Genomic DNA, 19,653 nt, shown 5'->3' with positions numbered 1-19,653 from the left:
ATTTGAAAATTCATGGAAAACATTAATAATTATATTTTCGCATTAAAAATATCATTTTGGTGAAAGTGTTTCTACATACTGGTGTATTAACCATTACAGAAACATTTTAAAAATGATCTTGGTAGTTACCAATGCTGTTAATTAAGGGCAGCTGTAGGTGATGGTCTAATAAATTTGGTGGCGGTCTGCTTATGCCTATAAATAGTATTGGTTCCAGGGTCTTTATACTGCAGTTACTTAAGACACACTGGCTGCACTCAGATGATCTCCATTTCAATAATTGTTTGACTTCTAGCACCAGCTGACTGCATCTGTGTTGAATTATGTGAGACATTTTAAAGGGGATGAATATTTATGCAATCACTTATTTTAAGCTTTATGTTTTTAATGAACTGGCATTACTTTTCATGTATAAATTCTTCATATATATACACATTCTTCAAGGGGGCTGAATATTTACAATACTGTACATTTACTGGCAGTAGGGTCACTTCAGTGAATATGTTTACAATTTGGTATTTGTACTTAAAAGCCAACAAGCTGCTTTCATGAATTGCATAAAGCTAAACAACAGGTATTTCCAGCAGTGTTCTGGATTGGTGGTTGGTGTTTGAGGAGTTTCTTTCCCAACTTTAACTGCAGAGTTATCAAAAGTATATTTAATTATAATAAAAAATAAACAAATGTGCAACATGGAGCTGAAGAAAACTACACTGCTCAAAAAATAAAGGGAACACTAAAAAAAACACATCCTAGATCTCACTGAATTAAATATTCCAGCTGAAAAACTTTGTTCATTACATTGTAGAATGCGTTGAGAACAAAATAACATAAAAATGATCAATGTAAATCAAAATTATTATCCCATGGAGGTCTGGATTCAGAATCATGCTCAAAATAAAACTGGAAAAAAATCACATTACAGGCTGATCCAACTTCAGTGGAAATTCCTCAAGACAAATCAAAATGAGGCTCAGTAGTGTGTGTGTGTGGCCTCCACGTGCCTGTATGACCTCCCTACAACGCCTGGGCATGCTCCTGATGAGGCAGGATGTTCTCCTAAGGGATCTCCTCCCAGACCTGGATCAAAGCATCAGTCAACTCCTGGACAGTCTGTGGTGCAACGTGGCATTGGTGATGTCCCAGATGTGCTCAGATGGTTTCAGGTCTGGGGAACCGGCAGGCCAGTCCATAGCATCAATGCCTTCACCATGCAGGAACTGCTGATACACTTCAGCCACATGAGGCCGACCACTGTCATGCATCAGAAGGAACCCAGGGCCCACTGCACCAGCATATGGTCTCACAATGGGTCTGAGGATCTCATCCTAGTATCTAATGGCAGTCAGGGTACCTCTGGCTAGTGCATGGAGGGCTGTGCTGCCCTTCAAAGAAATGCCTCCCCACACCATTACTGACCCACCAAACCGGTCATGCTGGAGGATGTTTCAGGCAGCAGAACGTTCTCCACGGCGTCTCCAGACTCGGTCACGTCCATCACATGTGCTCAGTGTGAACCTGCTCTCATCCGTGAAGAGCACAGGGTGGCAATGGCAAATCTGCCAGTCTTGGTGTTCTCTGGCAAATGCCAATCGTCCTCCACAGGGTTGGGCTGTAAGCACAAGCCCCACTGGTGGACGTCGGGTCCTCATACCACCCTCATGGATTCTGTTTCTGACAGTTTGAGCAGAAACATGCATATTAGTGGCTGTCTGGAGGTCATTCTGCAGGGCTCTGGCAGAGCTCCTCCTGTTCCAGCTTGCACAAAGGAAGAGATAGCAGTCATGCTGCTGGGTTGTTGCCCTCCTACAGCCCCCTCCACATCTCCTGGTATCTCCTTCATGCTCTGGACACTGTGCTGAGAGACACAACAAACCTTCTTGCCACAGCTCGCATTGATGTGCCATCCTGGATGAGCTGCACTACCTGAGCTACTTCTGTGGGCTGTAGACACCACCTCATGCTACCTCTAGGGGTGAGACCACTGACAAAATGCAAAAGTGACCAAAACATCAGCCAGAAAGGATGAGAACAGAGACATGATCTGTGGTCACCACCTGCAGAACCACTACTTTATAGAGGCTGTCCTGCTAATTGCCTCTCATCTCCACCTGTTATCTGCTCCATTTGCACAACAGCAGGTGAAACTTACTCACAATCAGTGTTGCTTCCTAAATGGACAGGTTGATTTCGCAGAAGTGTGATTGACTTGTGTGATTGAGTAGTGTACTTCAGATGCACCAATGGAAACAATGAAATCACAAACAAACCTGTTCAGGCTTCTGCTCCGCCCTCTGGAAGCGACGCCCACTGGACACGCTTATAAAACTTTGGATTACGAGACACTTAGCATCCTAGCTCGTCGATTAACCCTGGACGGCTGATCAAGAGGGAAAAGTTTCAGTTTTGCTGCAGTCTTTATTGCGACCATGCGTCAATACGGGTAAGTGAACTTTGTTTCGTGGCGTTATCGGCGAAAGTGTATCATGTAATTAACTTTATTTACTGCGACATTCCGTTTGTATTGTGATGAGAACAGTCTGTACGCTGTTGTGGAGGTTCTTGTTTTATACAGGTATATATATATATATGCTACACAGTCAGGATTAGTGCGTGTTCTTTTATTTTGGAGATGTCAGTGTTTAGACAATTTGAGATTATGTAGCATACCACAGACACGCACATGCTTTGTGCTTATTTATACTTGCGGGGAGATTTTGTTTATTTGTGACAGACTTAAAGTACATTTTATTACACTTTTCAGCTACTGGCAGATTAAGATTTTATACTGTAGTCCATTAACGTATATTATGTAAGAATCTTTATGGATTAAACCACCCAACTATGTATAAAGTAGTTTAAATGATTATTTAATAATGTGTGCAGTCATATAGCATCCTGAGTAATCATTTTTCTGAGTACCTCTGTATTATATAATGTAACACTGTACCTATAGGAAAGTATTTTAACAGTGTATTTCCACATTTTACTTAATTGAAGGAGCTACAAATTGCCATACATTTACATGATGGGCACTTTTATGCTGCTATTCTACAATTTAATTTGGTAGATCTGAAGTGACTTTCTTCTCAGAGTAGCCCGGCAATTATGCAAAACATTTGAAATGTGACATTATCTTCACAATTGCAGTGATCTGTCTTTCAGGTCAGTGAGTATTTTGGAAACTGCTCTCCTGGTTCTGCTGGCTGCCTGTCAACAATGCGTCTCAGCCTGCAGTGAGACTTTGGCTCCACCCGAGGTCTGGCAACACAATGACACCCTCTATGCAGCCTGCAAAATGAGACCCAGCACCTCACTGCCCGAGGGTCTGCCCAAAGTATACGGTCAGGCGCTGTTTAAGCAGGATTATCATCAGGGAAAACTCAAAGTGCTTCTCTGGTTCACTGGCTTCCCCAGAGACGGCAGTCCAGAGCCGAGGGCGGTGCACATCCATCAGTACGGAGACCTGAGCCAGGGATGTGACTCCACCGGTGGCCACTACAATCCATATGACGTGCATCACCCTAACCACCCAGGAGACTTTGGTAACTTTGAGGCCCAGCAAGGAAAAATCAGTGCCATGATAGAATCTAATGCCACACTGTTCGGAAGCCTTTCTGTGATTGGAAGAGCAGTGGTGATCCATGAAAAGATAGACGACTTGGGGCGTGGTGGAGACGCTGGGAGCCTACTGCACGGAAACGCAGGCCGAAGGCTCGGCTGCTGCATTATTGGGATTTCTTCCCCCAATCTCTGGAATATGCAGCAAAAACAGTATGCTCAATGGCTGAGGAGAAACTCATCCTAAAGGTGGTTGAATTTACTGTAGGTCAGCTTACAGAATCTGTCTGTGTTCATTCATATGTTGTGTCCATACATTCCAAAAAATCCCTGTAGTTTATCAAAAGTAAATGCACCTTAAGATCTGGTCAGAGAATAAAATATTGGAATCGTGGTGCTCCATATTAGCAGTGCAGTTGGTCATTTCACCAAACGGATATATTTGAATTACTTGTAGATGAATTGCGAGGGAATTTGGTACAGACATTTCTGGTCAGCGGAGGATGCTCACCAATGATTTTGATGATCCTCTGACTTTTCCTCTAACGTCGTGATAAGGTTGACATTTGTAGTTTTTGTATTGATAACTGTTGGATGGATTGACATTTTGGTGCCTTTTTAGAATCGTCTGGATGAACTCAAATTACTTTATGTATCCAGCGTCATCATCAGGTTCAACTTTCAATCTGTCCAATACTTGCTTTTGTGTCAAAATTCTTGAATAAAATGTAATTCTCCTCACTGTCAGCTGTTTTCTGTTTAGTGCTTGTTACTGCAAACATGGCAACCTTATACAGGCTTTTACAGCTTAGTCGTGCTTTACAAAAAAATAAAGAAAGCAGAAAAACAAAAATGGCTTTTGCAGTATATCCAGTTAAGTCTTGACACACATGACACAGTATATCATATTTGTATTTTTTAAAAAACCTACGACAAACACCCTTGAAAGGTAATTTACACACAAGCAACACATTCACAGATGACTCTATGTAATTTCTATTTGATGACTGTATTTTTCCTCAAAAACAGGATCAGAATAGTGGTAGTACAGATGTGACTTCATGGTGCATGTGTATATGTCTGTAAAAATGTTCCAAACTAGGATCTGTTTGTTTAATGCTGACAGGCAATTTACTGTAAATAATCAAACATTTCTTTTGAGCATTTCTGTCAACAAATTGGGTCACAGCACAGAAGAAAATGCAAATGTCTTTAATCAGTTCATAGCATGTCATGCAGCATGTTTTATTACTTTGATAATATTGTGTTTCCATGGCTAAAAATAACTTGTATGAGGACGTCTGCTTTTAAACTGTAGCTTCGAGACAGAATGCTAACACAAAAACAGGACAAATCAAAGCCTTGCAGTGTAAATCGAGTAATAAGAAACTAAACAGGACATGTTTGTTTACTGCTTGGAGAAACAAAACTAAATCTGCTTCTAAGTTTAAACAGCATTCCCAGCAGATTATGAAGATATAAGTTTTCACAGGGATGGTGTGTACAGAGGTAGAAAGATGAAGGAGAATGTTTGCTCACAAACATTTAATTTTGAAGTCACACAAACGCTTGCTGTTGATGGGGTACTGACAGCAGCAATTGCACTTTGTCCCTTTCCATTTAAAATGTCAATGAGAAAAGAAATCAGATTTGTTGCCTTAGTCTAAAGTTAGCAGCAGAAACGTTTATGCAAATTAGGCTTTCTTTCACAGTTAAGTTCAAAGTCAGTATCAGAACAATGATTTCCATAACTTCAATAAATGAAGACTGAAGTTTTCATTTCAAAACCTCTAAATCTCAACACCAGTGTAGCATGGCAGCGTAACACATTCCACGGCTTGTTCCTGCTTGTTTTAATCACTATGAACCACTGTTTGTCCACCTTTGATATACAGAAGGTGACAAAGGAATAATTATTATAATAATCATCATTACATGTTAGCAAGATGTTGGGCCACTACATGCTGCCAGAGGAGCTGCAATGCACCTTGGCATCGATTCTCCAAGTCTCTAAAACTCTACTGGTGGGATAGAATATCATTCTTATAAAAAAATATTCCCTCACTTGGTGTTTTGATGATGCTAGGGGAGAGTGCTGTCTAACATGTGTGTCTGAAATCTTCCATCAGTGACAAACAAGGTTGAGCTCTGGTGAACCATGCATGTGATCCACATTGTTTTCATACTCATTGTACCCTGTAGATGGGGGCATTCTCATCCTGAAAGAGGCCACTCTCATCAGGATAGAAATGTTTATCAGAGAATAAAGGCAGTCACTCACAATTTTGTATTGATTTACAGTGAACTTTCCCTCTGAAAGAGTTAAGTGGACTCAAACCAAGCCAGCAAAGTGCCCCCCTCATATCACTAGAGCCACCTGATCACCTCATTATTGGGAGTTAAGGACTGAGGGTTTTCCTTGAATTTGTCACTAGTCTGCATATGTACAGGAATCATTGAGAGAAAAGTCCAGTAGTCAGGTTGAAGAATCTTATAGAAACCCTTTTATAGGAGAGAATAATGTCATAGCAGCATTTTAATGCCAGTGATTTCAAATGAGATGTTTAAAAGTCACAATGAGTGTATTGTTTGAGTGTCCAGTTGTTTCTGTTCACATAGTGTAATTCAGCAGCTTTAAAGGTAGATCTACACAAAAAAAGAGCAGAGAACTCAAAAAAGGAACCACATGAAAGCAGGAAAGTTAGAGTATCTGTTCTAGACTTCTTTATGGTTTGGAATGAATCCTTATTTCTTTCACAGAGATACATTAATGAGAAAATCTGTCATGTTGTGCCATTATTATTAATTCTCAAGTGAGATGTTTCTGGAAGTTTGAATTATTCATAAAAATAAATAATACCATTATATAGTTTGAATGCATCTTTTGTCATTATTCTTTTCAGTGCTATGCGACATGTGACGGCTCCTGGAGGGCTTCATGTCTCCTCACTATCACCAACATCTGTCTCCTGGTTTGACTGGACCTCCTCCTGCTGCTCTTCAAAAGCAGCAGTAGAGACAACAGTAGATGAAACCGTATCTATACTTTCCTCTGTCATAATACCCTCTGTTTCAGCAGTTTCCACCTCTTCGGCGCATTCGTCTGACTCATCCTCTCTTCCTCCTGTTGGGTTTGAATTCTCTGAAGTTTGTGGTGAGTGGCAGAGCTCTGATGGATGAGGTTTGTTTAAATATGTCTCTTTGGGAGGAGAGTCACTCAGACACTCTTCTTCTTTTGCTAATGCAGTACAATCCATTGTGATCTGTGATTGGCCACTTTCATGACACTCATCGCTATTTGGCTTTTCTGTTTGAGGGCTGGCTGGCTCCTCTTCAGCTGACTGGGTGGAGGAGTTGTAGTGGCATGTCTCCACGCTGGACAATGATGTTGCATCTTCCTGAAGATCCGACACAGCTGGTGTTTCGCTGTCTTGGCTTGGAACTTCTGAGGAGCTCTGCTGCTCAGCAAGTATGTTTTCACACCCCGTGTCACCTGTAAAAACAGATGGATAACATTTAATAAATATAGTTTAGATATGGATGGAAAATGGCTGATGGAGGCATAGTTTCACTAAATATTCACCTTCCTGTCCAGGAGATTCTGGTGATTCAACCTGCTGAGTGTTCAGGATGATGGCATCTTTTCCTTCTGTTATCAAAAAAAGTGGTAAAAATGGTTATCTGTATGCTACTACGTGAAACTGTTGCACCAGATAGACATGAGTAAATGTAATGTTAACAACAGTTATAGAAGAAGATGAAGTTCAGAACTGAAACAGTCGATGACTTTGTTATTAGAGGAACATACTTCCATAAATTCCCAAAGACACATTATAAGTGAGGCCTCCAGGTAGCAAGAAGAAAAAAGGCAGAAGAAGGAAAAGAAGTTATTATAAATAGACTGCAGAACACACGGTAGAATGGTGAACACTTGTCACAATATATTAAAGACACTTATATCCACCTGGAAGGCTCCATAATCCAGACATCTCCAGTGTTTTTAGTTTCTTCTCCAGCTCTGCTACTCTGTTTCCAAGAATCCTAGTGAAAAAAAAAAGCCAAGAACAGAAAATGAATTAAATTCATAGGCGTGGACTTAAAATATCTAAACAAATTAATAGAGTATAGTCAGTGTACGAAGGATAAACTTCAGTACTTGTTGATTTGGCGTTGGTGCTGGACCACCATGTTCTTCTCGTGGATAGTTTCCAGCAGAGCTGTGGCGAGAGACTTGAGGTCGGAGATGGACTGAGAAGTCACCGGCAAACTGCAACCGTTTTCTTCAGACAGTAACAGCTCCTTCACTGCATGCAAATCATTACTCACAGTTAAAGTAAACAGCAGGAGCAGTAAATGTGAGTGAGCACATTTAAATGTAGTGGTTTACAGGAGCATGTGCTTAAAAGGCTACGCAAGCTGACTAAAAGTGTGAATTTTTCTTTTTTAAAAACAGGATTCTTCTGACCTTGCTTAGCAGAGAGCACCCCGGTCAGAGCGCTACTGTTGGGTTTCCCAGAGATTTTAGAGTTCTTTCTACACTCCAGGGCACTCTGAAATCAGTTGGAAACACAGCCGTATAAGTTTTTGTTTTTAATAAATAATTCATAAAATGTTAAAAGTTTCAATACAAGAAATGCTTTTTTTTTTTTTTTTTTTTTAATAGACTTGCCATTAAAAAAAATAGATGGAATAACGAAAAGCAAATAAATTGCAGCTACCTTGTACTTCATCAGATTTGTTTTAAGCAAGTTGACCTCTTCTTGTAGTTGACTGAGCCGCTCATGCAAATACCTGAAAAAATTATTTTAATCAAAAGCCTCATTACAGAAATCATTAAAGCTGTTCAGTTCTGTTTTTTAAAATAACTAAGAAGCCTTCAAGTCGTTTGGCATATCGCTCATATACTGTATGTAAATAGCAGCATGAATATATGATGTAAATATACACCCTCTTATTGAACTAGTTAAGCGGTAGCAGGATGACAGTGTTTCAACAGGATGCTAGATTCACACTAAACTTGTTCTTTAAACTGTAGAAATCAGTCACAAAAGTACCAGTTACAATATTTTCGATAAGAGTAACCAACCTGTTCTCCATGCAGAGTGCATCTATGTCTAAAATGCGAATGTCATCGTTTCCTACAATGTGGTTCATTTCCACGTTGAGCCGATGCGCCTTCTGCTGAAACACGTCACGCTCAGCTCGAACGTCCTGAAGCTCATCTGTGAGCGACTTCACGCTGTGTTCCAGCACCTCGTTCTGCAGCACAACAACACACACTGCGTCAGTGAAGGGCCTTGACTGATAACACTGTTTATATTAGTTACTGGGTTATCATTTCACCTGCTTATACTGTATTTGTCTATATATTTAACTATTCAAAGAAGGGTATAGAGGAGTTCACAAAATCCTGTTTTATTCTTTCCTACAGAAAGCTCATATTTTACATAGTTTTCCATTATTATCATATATTGTTGTGATTAATCTCTGTCCTACATACCATACGTTGTGCCCTTGTGCCTCCTATACACTCTAAATTATGTATCACTCTGAAGAAATACAGGCGCGTTGAAGGCAGAGAGTGAAAACCAAGCTGTTTTTTAAAATCTGCATCAATGCTACGAAAGTTGAAACGTAAAAACAGTCTTTTTTAACTACATTTAAACTATCATTTTTCGATCTTTCATCTGAGAAAGCACGAGTTAAACACAACTCCCATGTCACAAAAAATATTTTAAAGTAAATTCGTTCGTAATGTATTGTAGTTACATTTGCTATCATTTCACATGAAATGATCACGTGACAACTCATTAAACCCTTAACTGAAAATCACCTGAATAACGCTCACCTGTTCTCCTGCTCTTTCTAACTGTTTGACCAGATCTTCTCTCTCATGCGCAGGAAAGTGTCGAGCGCCAACCTCCTCATCTCCCAGCCTCTGTTTGGTGATGGTCATTCGTAGGAGCTACGCAAACAAAAAGTAAGAAAAATCTATAAGGTTTTTCCACCATTTTCTCCATTCAGTGTACACACAGTGTGATTCTGCTTTATTCTTTCTCAGATAACCTCAGTGTTACTTAATAGCTGCTTAGATTGATGCTTAAATATTTGGAATGTTTGAGATCATAAATAAAGACAGAATGAATGAAATGAGCATGCATTATGAATGTATTTGATAATATGCCAACTTTTATCGTGGTGAATAGTTTGTCATAGTACCTTATTATCCCCCTGAGCTTCTACCAGTCGTTGCTTCAGCTCCTTCATCTCCTCAGACAGTTGGCTGTTCTTGTCTCTGGAGTCTCTCAGTAGCTGGGCTAAATTCACCTGAATGACGGATGAACGCAGTGAGCTACAGTCGCCCTCAAATTTATTCATACCCTCCCATTAAAGAAGGAAAAAAAAAACCAGCTGACACTGAAATACATTGAAATTGACAAAAGTAATAATAAATAAAAAATTTATGACAATCATGACATTGCTTTTGAATTGTGGTTCAACAGAAAGTTAAAAAAAAACAGTATAATGGGACCCGTGAACTAATATTTTGCTGAATAACCCTTTGAGACAATCACTGCAATCAAGTGTTTTCTGTAACTCTCAATCAGACTTCTGCACCTGTTGACAGGTGTTTTGATTTTGGTCCACTGCTCATCAGCAAAGTGCTCTCATTTGTCCGGGAGAGTTGTTTTTTTTTTAAATTATTCTTTTCAACCACAATTCAAAAGCAACGTCTCATTTCACTAAATTATAATTCAGAAAATTTTTCTTTATTATTACTTTTTTCATTTTCTAGTTGTTTGAGTGACTATTGTGAATTTTGCCTTTTCTTTAATGGAAGGGTATGAATACATTTGAGGACGACTGTCACTCACACAGGTTCAGTTAGTTGTTAAATTAATTTATCTTTTGAGTACCATGTTCTGAACAGGGCACTTAAAGATTTATTTTAAAACCTAAAACCCCAAAACTAGGCAGCTATGATGAAGAGCCTCCCAGTCCTGTTATTTTACATCATTACCATATGTACACAGCTCAGGCGCTCCACCCACAGACAGTCTGAGTCATCAGGGTTCAGTGCTGTCAGCAGTTCTGTCCCGTCCCCTTGGTATGTTTCAGTATAAACTTAATGACCAGCCACGTCAGTAAAAACAGGCATGCCCTGTGTGTGCACATTGCTGACTTGGCTGAACTTTAAGTACAGCGTATCACAGCATGCATTTTTGTTCGACAGTCCTGCACAAACAATATCAGACTCACCTGATTCCTTTTCTCAGGAGGCAGAGAGGGATCTCCATCCTGTTAATAAGAAAAACAAAGGACATTATCATTCTCTTCAAAACTGACAAATTGTATTCTCTGTTTTGTTTACTAATATAACACTTATGGTGTGTCTTTAAGACCGCATTGGTTCAGCTTACAATGAGTTCTCTGTACTTCTTTTTGAGTCCTTGGTGCCGTTCGCGCAGCTGGTTGGCCATCAGCTTGTACTGATCTCTCTCCTGCTGGCAGGTGTCCAGCTCTTTTGACAGAATCAGAAGAGCCTCTTTCTTGCTCTCCAACTTCTGCTTACAAACTAGGAACTGCACAAAAGAACAAAGAACTTAATGTATAGGCTACATCAAGTAATAACATAAGAATAACAATTATCTTTATCTATAGAGGGTTTTTGTTTTGTTTTGTTTTTTAAATCCAAGTTGCAAAGTGCTTCAGAAGGCAGCAGTAATGAATCACCAGTTAATAATACATGAATACTTGGTAGTTAAGCAGCTCACAACTGTTGATTAGAGATTCTAATGAAGCAATGCAGTCAATATGAACAATGAATATCTCATTAGCCACAAGAGACCTCCATCTGATGTTGCTATTCATCACAGCATCTGTTAGGGCTGCAACTGCTGATTATTTTCACAACTGATTCATCTAGCATTTATGTTTAGAATTAATCATTTAGCCTATTAAATAGTAAAATGGCAAAAAAAAAAAACAAAAAAAAACGGCCAAGCAAAAATTCTCCCAAAACTCACAGATAATCCTCTCATTTGAGAAGCTGAGACAAGTTAATGTTCAACATTTTTTGCCCAATAAATTAAACTAGTAATAAATTATCAGGGCTGCCGTCATTTAATTTTTTGGAAATCCAATCCCATTTTTTAAAAGTTGTATTTCAGATTTATTCTGGTACAAAAATATGTATATATTAACTCATTTAGAGTATGAAACTTAGTGTCAAGCTTCACATTACTTCAGACAAAGCCTACTGATACAATATACAGACCAAAAATATAAACACAGAATGTATATTTTATTACAGTCTATCTATTCTTTTCAACTTAAGAGAACAATTCCTTACAGCCACAGCTGACCAACATGAAGATTAACTCAATTCTTGACAATTTGTCACCACTCGAACAGTTGCACTATTGTCTAAATGCGACCATTTTTAAATTATAACATAAATGTGACATTTAACTGTTTTCTCAAAGTCAGAAAAGAAGACCATTTGCATGCTGCATTAATATTTTTGTTCAGTGTAGCTACTATGCTTTACATATAGTATTCTTCATACTGTGTAAAATATGGGCTTGGATGTGCTGCTGTTCTTCTATAACAGTGCTTCATATTTTATAATGTGATCATGTGTCACCTCTCTACAATTTTAACTGACAATATAACTCCAGCTGTCAGATAAATGTAGTGGAATAAAACATACAGTATTTCTTTCTGAAATGTAGTGGAGCTGAAGTACAAATAAGCATCAGAACATGGATATACCCAAGTAAAGCTTCAATAGCAAGTACAGTTCTTGAGTAATTATACTTAGTTACTGTAATCCAATGTGTTGATTTTGAGGGATTATCTCGAACAACCAGAAAAGCCAGTAATCTGCAGTCTGGCGGATGTTGTTTTACATGTCAGTGACTTTAAAAGAAGCTCTGCAGTTACAAGGAAAAGGAAACAATGAGAACCTTCTTCCTCATACATGTAGATTCCCTGCAGCTTCAGACAGCAGCTGAGATTTATTCCCGCGTTCAATCTGGATAATGTTTGGATATAACTGTCCAAACAGGAGGCAGCCACAGAAATCAGAGAGAGCAAATGACAACAACATTTACAAACATACTTAAGTGGACAGTTCTCCCACCATCAGTGCACATTAGTGGGGACTGTGAGTGTCTTTCCTCGGTCTCCTTCAGTCTCACCTCGCTGATCAGTCCCTGCCAGTCGCTCTCGCTCCTCCTGGACGGATCCATGTTTGTCTCCGTGCCGCGGATCGAAGGTCAACAGCAACACACGATGAGTTTCACCTGAGCATCACCGCGTCGGTTCCGCTCAGTTTAGAGACATTTTGCATCATCGACACGGATTAGATGATCGAGGAACGCAATCTGCATCACTTCCGCCCGACTCGACGTCAGCGGCGCGTCATGGCGCGTTTGGAGACCCTCGTAAAACTCAACGACGCAGTAATCTGGCTCATGTTGTCCGCTGTGGGAAAACCTGAATGTCAAGAAATAATTAGCTCCGATTAAATAAGACGACGTGAAATAAGTAAGCATTGGAATAAGATATATATTTTATTTGCCGAATTCCTTATTTACCTACTTACATTAGAATGAATTTAACTCTTAAATGTAGGGCTAAAAATTCTAAATTAGTCTCTAAAAAAGCCTTGCAATTAACTCTGTGAGTGAAATAATATTTTATAGTGATACGTTTAGTTATGGAAGAGTTTAGAATTATTTAACAAAATCAGAGTCATGCTGCATATCATTTATTATTTTGTGACACTTGCTGCTGCGATGCAATGTACATGTAAATGGCACATTATTGTCACCTTATGAATAGACCTATCTATATTTTCTTATCACAATGTATGTATATATATATATAATTTTTGGGCTGGCAAACAGACCAGTGCTTGCAATGCAATTCTATATTATTAATATAGCAATTAACACTATTAACACAGAAGTGAACACAATATTGCAGGTTATATTTTTGAACATTTTTGACCTTAAGAAATTGTTCTATTGTTTGATTTTAAGGTTTGTGGTCCTAGCTGATCCCAGTATTTAATTTAGAGATTTGAAGGTTAAATGCTATTGTATCACAAACAATAACAATTCATTGAACTGCAACACTGGAAATAAAAGTAAATGTTCTTTGATCACTGATTTCACAGCAGCCATTTGACTTCTGACCCTCTTTGTCATTTCTACCACAGAGATCAGTTAACAATGGTCCGTATTTTTCTACTTGATGTGACCCAATGTGCACTGTTTAAAATACAAAGTGCAAAAGCATCATCGTGCGTTGGAACCTTAAGCTATAAAATGATACTGTCTCTTAGTGGGATGAGATGTATTACAGTGTATTCTAGATTTCCTTATCCTAATTCTTTACCAAAAATACAGTTGTGCATTGGATGCAGTGATTGTGGTGAAAGCACACACCTTCAGATCATTCAGTAAATAATTACTGACGATAGGGGACAGGTGGGTGGAGACTTCTACAGTGACAGCAATCATATCACCCCTCAACATTGAATAATTATAATAACAGATCATATTAATGCTTTCTGTGTATGGCCTACTCTACATTTTCTCTAACAGACTAAATGGCAAATACAATGACAAACCTTTTTCCTCTATTCTTTTTCTCAGATATAAACCATTTGATTTTGTCTTTTGTCTCGTTTTGCGTTTGAAAGGAAATGATATATCAGACAGCACATACTGACAGGAGTGTCAGTTTCAAACTTGCTATCTGAGGCACTTTGTCTTTGCTTTATGGCCTTAGTTCATAGACTGCACATCTGCCAACAGTGGAGGAAACACAACTGATTACAATACATGTGGTTAAATGTTCTTTAATGCATTTCCACAAACCCATTCTTACATTTAGGTTGTAGATGTGTAAAAGATCAGTTCCGCATCATGGCTTTAGAGTAACAGAGTGGAAATATACATCATCGCTAGATAGAACGTCAGGATAGATGGAAGGAAAAAGTACTGGGGGTTTTTTGACCCCAAAATCTGAAAAGACAACAAAAACATATTGCTTATACTTGTTAGCGTATTTTCATTTAACTGACAGTCTACAAAGACCATGGCCTAGTTGCCATATCATGCCATTGTTATGTCTGTGAAAATAAATCTATAAATAAATCTGTACAATAGATGAAAAATATCAAAAGATCAGTAAAGAAAAGAGCACACTTTGTGGCTTAATGAAAATGTGTCCTACAAAGCATTCCAAGTTATACTATAGCAGCACACAACTGACCTTGTGATTGTAACTCAGTACCAAAACCTAGTATTACACATTTTGCATAGCAGTCAGGAGTAAAGTAAATAACATCTTATTTTGCTATTAATCAGGCACTCAGTAGCATAGTCTTGTAATAGCTTGTTATAAATGTTGTGTAGTTAGTCTTCAGCTCAAAGTTTTTATTCTGATACATTCTGCTGTATTTTGATGAAGAATAAAACCTCTGGGTCATGCACTTTTAAGTTATCAGTCATAGCAGTTAGGGGGATTAGATGGCTTCAGAATTTCTGGCTGCTCAGACAAAGTTTCCGCTCTCTCAAAATAAAAATCATCTCACCTCAACAGCTTAGAGCAGAAACAAGCTCAGGAAAACATCTAACATTTTACTTGCATTTTCCGCATAATGTGAAACTCATTCCGCACGCAATCTCCCGACATCCAATTTTTTGGGCTACATGCGGCAATTTTTTGTAGTTTTCTGAAACTGACAAACCGACAGTTAAGCCAGGAAATTAGGTGAGATAATAGGAGGTGAGTAGGAAAGGTTTGAGCTCCCTTTTTTTTTATTTTTCTGGAACGTTTTGTGCATGCAGCTCTATATAGAATTCCCAGGTACACTTTCAGGCAAGTGTAAGAAACAGTCGTCCTTGTATGTAAATGATTATCACATTTCAATATGCTGTTCACCCTGTCTTGAAGTGTGGTCAGACAATACATTGTAAGAAATATATTGTGAGCTGACGGACAGCTTGAGAATTCACTAAAATTGACTTTATGTTCAGTTTTGTTTGAAGTATTTCAGATTTTCTTTTTTGTTTTAGTTTGAGGCAATAGGAGCAACAAGATGAGCATTAAGTTTACTGGTGCATCAAAAAAAAAAAAACATTTATTTAAGCACTGAATAAGGCTTGTCTAGCTTGTAAAAACCCCACCTCAGTTGTCATTTGTTTAATAGAATTATGATAAAAGCCAAGGCCTTTTAAGAATACTGTCTGTCTGGTTTGTCATAAAATTATCCGCATGCGGTTTCATTTCAAAGATTTGCAACAGTTTTATTTTTCCGTCAGCCTTCAGCTTGAAGTTACCTACTTATGGTCTAACATTGATCATATTCCCAGAATTGCTAGAAATGCATACAATTTGAAGAAACTTGCCAACAAACTTTTGTCTCAAACCACGAAGGTTATATCTGGTTGCATAAGGAAGATACACAGCATTTGCGACTCCTTTGTAGCATACACACATTATCGATCTGAGTGGCCAACACATACTGTGTGTCAGTAGTCACTTTGTTTAGTATTACAAGCTCAAATCTACAAATATATGCTCAAAAACCATTGATTTGCCCTTGAAGCTGGGGGAGAAGATGAAATTCCTCCGATCAGTGGTGACCACGGTGAATGAGCGGGGCGACTGCACGTAAATGTCCTTGAACTTGTGAAATGTTTTTGTCTCCCCATCCCAGAGGTAGATCTGCGTGAAGGAATAATCACTGCCAAGAGCGAGATAGTGTCTGTCTGCGAAGGTGAACGGCTGGAGGATCATGGCTCCTCGGGAGGGAAGAGGCTGCACCTCAGTGAACTGCTTATTGGTCCACTTGAGGACTTTGGAGTCACCAATGTAACAAGTCATGGCCAGATACATGTCACCTTCCACCCGAAAGGCTTTGATCGCCACCACGTCGTCAACATTTGGGATTTCACCGTGAAGTATGAACTTCAGGGTGCTCTTGTTCCACAGGTAGATGACAGGCGGCTGAGAGCGACTGGCTAAGATCAGATAAGACTTTCCGTCCACCTCCACAAACTCAGCATCCGTGTCCCGGAACCATTCGTGGAGAAACTGGTAGGAGTAGAAACCAGTTTCATTGCGGTCCGGTTGGTCGGTCCACTTGTAGAGAGTAGACAGTCCCGCCTTGGAGCTGTCCACGATCACAAAATACCAATCGCCTTCCATTTGAAAGACCTCAATGTCATTTGGCTTTGAGATGTTGAACACCTCGATAGTTTGAAACTTGGTGAACTTGTTTTGTTGATCATCAAACTTGTAAATGTGGGAGCCGCCGAACAGCTGAGTAACTATTATCAAGACGTGGTTTTCAATCAGCACCGACTTGCATCCAACAACAGACTTCCCTGTGAGGAAAAAGTCGTCAGTGGTAACACAACACAGAAAATGAAATATTAGACGGTGATTAACTCACACTGAAAGCTGTTTTTATGGAACAAAAAAAAGTAGCTCCAAATGTAGCTTTTTTTTTTTTTTTGCTGATGGTTGCCATTTTTTTGTTTTTACCATCAACTATAAAAAGACCAAAACATACAATAACTCCAACAGTAAATTTTTTCCCCACCACCACCTCTATGTGGTACTTGGCCCCTTTGTTCTCGCTGAACATATGAATCTTTAAATAGTGGTTATCAACACATTCATTAATTTTTTAAAACACAACTCCCTAAAACAGCTGAATAATGGTTTTGTTAGGACTGTGGGGAACTAAGGATGAATATGTAGCTGGGGCTTTTACTTCAGAGTATTTACAGCACCAAGATGGAGCTGACTCAAAATAGACTTGTGCCAGTCTTCATTGCAATAAAACAGCATGTCAATCAATACAACACTGTCACTCACTTATGTATTTGATGTTGTTTTTAAAGCCCAGAGACACAAAGGAATAAGTTCTGTCTGTCTATCTATCTATACTAGACTTTGGATATGCTGGCAAAACATAGTTTCAATTCATTGTTGTCTCTTGGGATTTATTGGGTAGCATATCATCAGTCTTAAAAAAAATTAAAAAAAACTTAGGGTGGGTTTCAAACCTGTTATGTTATCAAACTTCCTAAAATTCATTTCGATGTGATCCCACTCCATGACCACGCAGCTGTTGGTGTTGGGGGCAGCCATTGCTACGTAGATGTCCTCTTTAAAGGAGAAGATGTCCGCTGACATGGACTGAATGGGAATGGACTGATGACGCACAAAGTCTGTGAGATGCAGACAAAAACAGAAACTGCTGGTTTGCTGATACAGTAAAAGCATTTAGGACTTAAATTACATTTTCAGCGCAGTCAAAAGCTTTAGCTGTGAAGAGCCTGCATGATCATATTTAGATATTTAGCTTTTAGCACTTGTATTTAATACTGTATGCTTTGTTACGGTCTCATATTACAATAGTGCTTTGCTCTAAATGCTTTGCCATAATTTGATTTTGTCAGTTTAGAGTTGTCCTGTCTGTCTACATTTACTCTGATAAAAGCTACAACTAAACTAAAGATGGCAGTTAATTAAATTCTGCTCTTTCTCTACGAATAATCTAATAAGACAGTGCATGTGAGAAAAAAACAAAACATTTGATAGCTATGCGACAATATTAGACAGATTTAACATACATACATACATCCATCCATCATCTATATGCTGCTTAATCCTCACTAGGGTCGTGGGGCGCTGGAGTCTATCCCAGCTGATTTAGGGTGACACCTGGACAGGTCACCAGTCTATCACAGGGCCACACTTAGAGACAGACAACCAAGCACACTCACATTCACACCTACGGACAATTTAGAATCACCAATTAACCTCAACATGTTTTTAGACTGTGTGGGAGGAAGCCGGAGAACCCGGAGAGAACCCACACTGCACGGGGAGAACATGCAAACTCCACGCAGAAAGATCCCAGGTGTCCTCATCGAGACGCGAACCGGCAACCTTCTTGCTGTAAGGCAATGGTGCTAAGCACCGACCACCTCCCAGACTTAACATAAAAAAAAATTACTGGAACTTTAAAAAAAAAAAAAAAACAGTAAAGGTGGATCTTGTTTTTTGATTTTTCATATCTATAGCTTCAGTGTTTAGTCGTGGTAGTGAAGTAGCTCCATATGTTAAATCGATACATATAGATGTTTTTTTTTTTTAACCTGTTGTTTGGTTGCAGTTTTCATCTCTATTTCATTTATATTTTTTTAACCACACCTGTGTTTCATGCCTTCCAGGGCTGAGAACATGTATTCTGTGGGTAAAAACTGTGTTTAAGTCTAGTTTATCCATAAAGTTTCTCCAGTTTTCCAAGACAAGACTACAGAGACACTGTTCTCTATCTAGCTCTACCATTTCTAACTGGCAGACGCATGACACTATCCTTTGCTAATATCTTCTGAATGTGCAACATACATTAAGAAATCATTGCCCTCACTTCAAATTTGTATTTGTATTGGATAGTAGAGTAATGATTTGAACAGATGATGAAAAATATCCTTGACCCAGACACTTGTTTTAAAGTTTTGACCCCATATCATCTCAAAAATGCCTTGAAAGATGTAATCTGCTGCAGACAACATACAAATCTCAAGACTCTTATACTTGCTTCTTAGCTTCATTGTATGATGATGTGCGTTCGTATGTATGTGTTCAGAGGAAAACGGCAGACTTTGAGTGTGTCTGGTTTAGAGTGCACAGATGAACATGGCTTTGTCTCGTTTAATTATTCAGCAGTTTCATTGATTTCTTTTTTCCTGTCCTTATCGATTTACTTTGTTTAACATGACAATTTTAGCTACGGCTGTGACTGTTCGCCTTTGAGGGTGCAGCGGTGGTTTTACCTGTGGAAATACATTCGCCTGGTGGAATAGGAAGGTCATTGAGCCGCTTGCCCTTCATGTCATTGGGGCCGGCACAGAAGACATCCGACACTGTGGCATTTGTGTTTTTCAGCCATGTCATCAGCCACTTGTTCTCACAAATGCACTGGAAAGAGTTGCCTCGCAAATCCCTGTAGCAGAGGGAATCACCAACAGTAGAAGATTAATATAGATAGAT

General features: G+C 38.9%; 3 protein-coding genes across 6 annotated transcripts in view; 1 reads left to right on the top strand and 2 right to left on the bottom strand.

The window, feature by feature from the left end:
- Window positions 1-2,375: 2,375 nt before the first annotated feature.
- On the top strand, window positions 2,376-4,308 carry LOC103360739 (superoxide dismutase 3). Of its 2 annotated transcripts, XR_520366.1 has the most exons (3): window positions 2,376-2,443; window positions 3,166-3,863; window positions 3,909-4,308. XR_520366.1 is itself a non-coding variant. In XM_008286632.1 (2 exons), exons 1-2 carry the CDS (start codon window positions 2,430-2,432, stop codon window positions 3,806-3,808), a joined length of 657 nt encoding a protein of 218 aa, XP_008284854.1. In that variant the 5' UTR covers window positions 2,376-2,429; the 3' UTR covers window positions 3,809-4,308. The 2 variants fall into 2 exon arrangements, 1 of the variants encoding a protein (XP_008284854.1); XM_008286632.1 differs by having other exon boundaries at window positions 3,166-4,308.
- Window positions 4,309-4,484: 176 nt separating this feature from the next.
- On the bottom strand, window positions 4,485-12,943 carry LOC103360726 (coiled-coil domain-containing protein 149-like). 2 transcript variants are annotated; one of them, XM_008286613.1, is made up of 13 exons: window positions 12,765-12,943; window positions 10,983-11,144; window positions 10,822-10,860; window positions 9,781-9,888; window positions 9,410-9,526; window positions 8,648-8,820; window positions 8,280-8,352; window positions 8,027-8,111; window positions 7,718-7,865; window positions 7,526-7,602; window positions 7,370-7,405; window positions 7,145-7,210; window positions 4,485-7,054 (listed from the first exon to the last, which is right to left on the bottom strand). In XM_008286613.1, the coding sequence occupies exons 1-13, from the start codon at window positions 12,813-12,815 to the stop codon at window positions 6,498-6,500; spliced, it is 1,692 nt and encodes a 563-aa protein (XP_008284835.1). In that variant the 5' UTR covers window positions 12,816-12,943; the 3' UTR covers window positions 4,485-6,497. The 2 variants fall into 2 exon arrangements, with proteins under 2 accessions (XP_008284835.1, XP_008284843.1); XM_008286621.1 differs by lacking the exon at window positions 7,370-7,405.
- Window positions 12,944-16,134: 3,191 nt separating this feature from the next.
- Window positions 16,135-19,653, bottom strand: part of LOC103360715 (leucine-rich repeat LGI family member 2-like) — a 14,664-nt gene continuing 11,145 nt past the window's right edge. For both annotated transcript variants that reach the window (XM_008286591.1, XM_008286600.1), the window contains 3 exons: window positions 19,437-19,606; window positions 17,658-17,822; window positions 16,135-16,970 (listed from right to left, as the gene is read on the bottom strand). In XM_008286591.1, coding sequence (XP_008284813.1) covers window positions 16,135-16,970; window positions 17,658-17,822; window positions 19,437-19,606 — 1,171 coding nt within the window. The remainder of the gene's footprint in view (window positions 16,971-17,657; window positions 17,823-19,436; window positions 19,607-19,653) is intronic.

This window comes from Stegastes partitus, unplaced genomic scaffold (genome assembly GCF_000690725.1).
Source record: "Stegastes partitus isolate 25-593 unplaced genomic scaffold, Stegastes_partitus-1.0.2 Scaffold11, whole genome shotgun sequence".
NCBI lineage: Eukaryota > Metazoa > Chordata > Actinopteri > Pomacentridae > Stegastes > Stegastes partitus.
The sequence above is the reverse complement of the archived record's forward strand: the minus strand, read 5'-3'. Positions and strand labels throughout refer to the sequence as shown.

What these genes read in the sequence shown, in the direction of transcription:
- LOC103360726 (XM_008286613.1), bottom strand. Translation starts at nt 12,815, where the DNA reads ATGGATCCGTCCAGGAGGAGCGAGAGCGACTGGCAGGGACTGATCAGC. An exon ending in GGCAGGGACTGATCAGCGAG is followed by an intron (nt 11,145 to 12,764) that starts GTGAGACTGAAG and finishes TCTTTTGTGCAG; the next exon opens with TTCCTAGTTTGTAAGCAGAA. An exon ending in CAAATCTGATGAAGTACAAG is followed by an intron (nt 8,112 to 8,279) that starts GTAGCTGCAATT and finishes AACTGATTTCAG; the next exon opens with AGTGCCCTGGAGTGTAGAAA.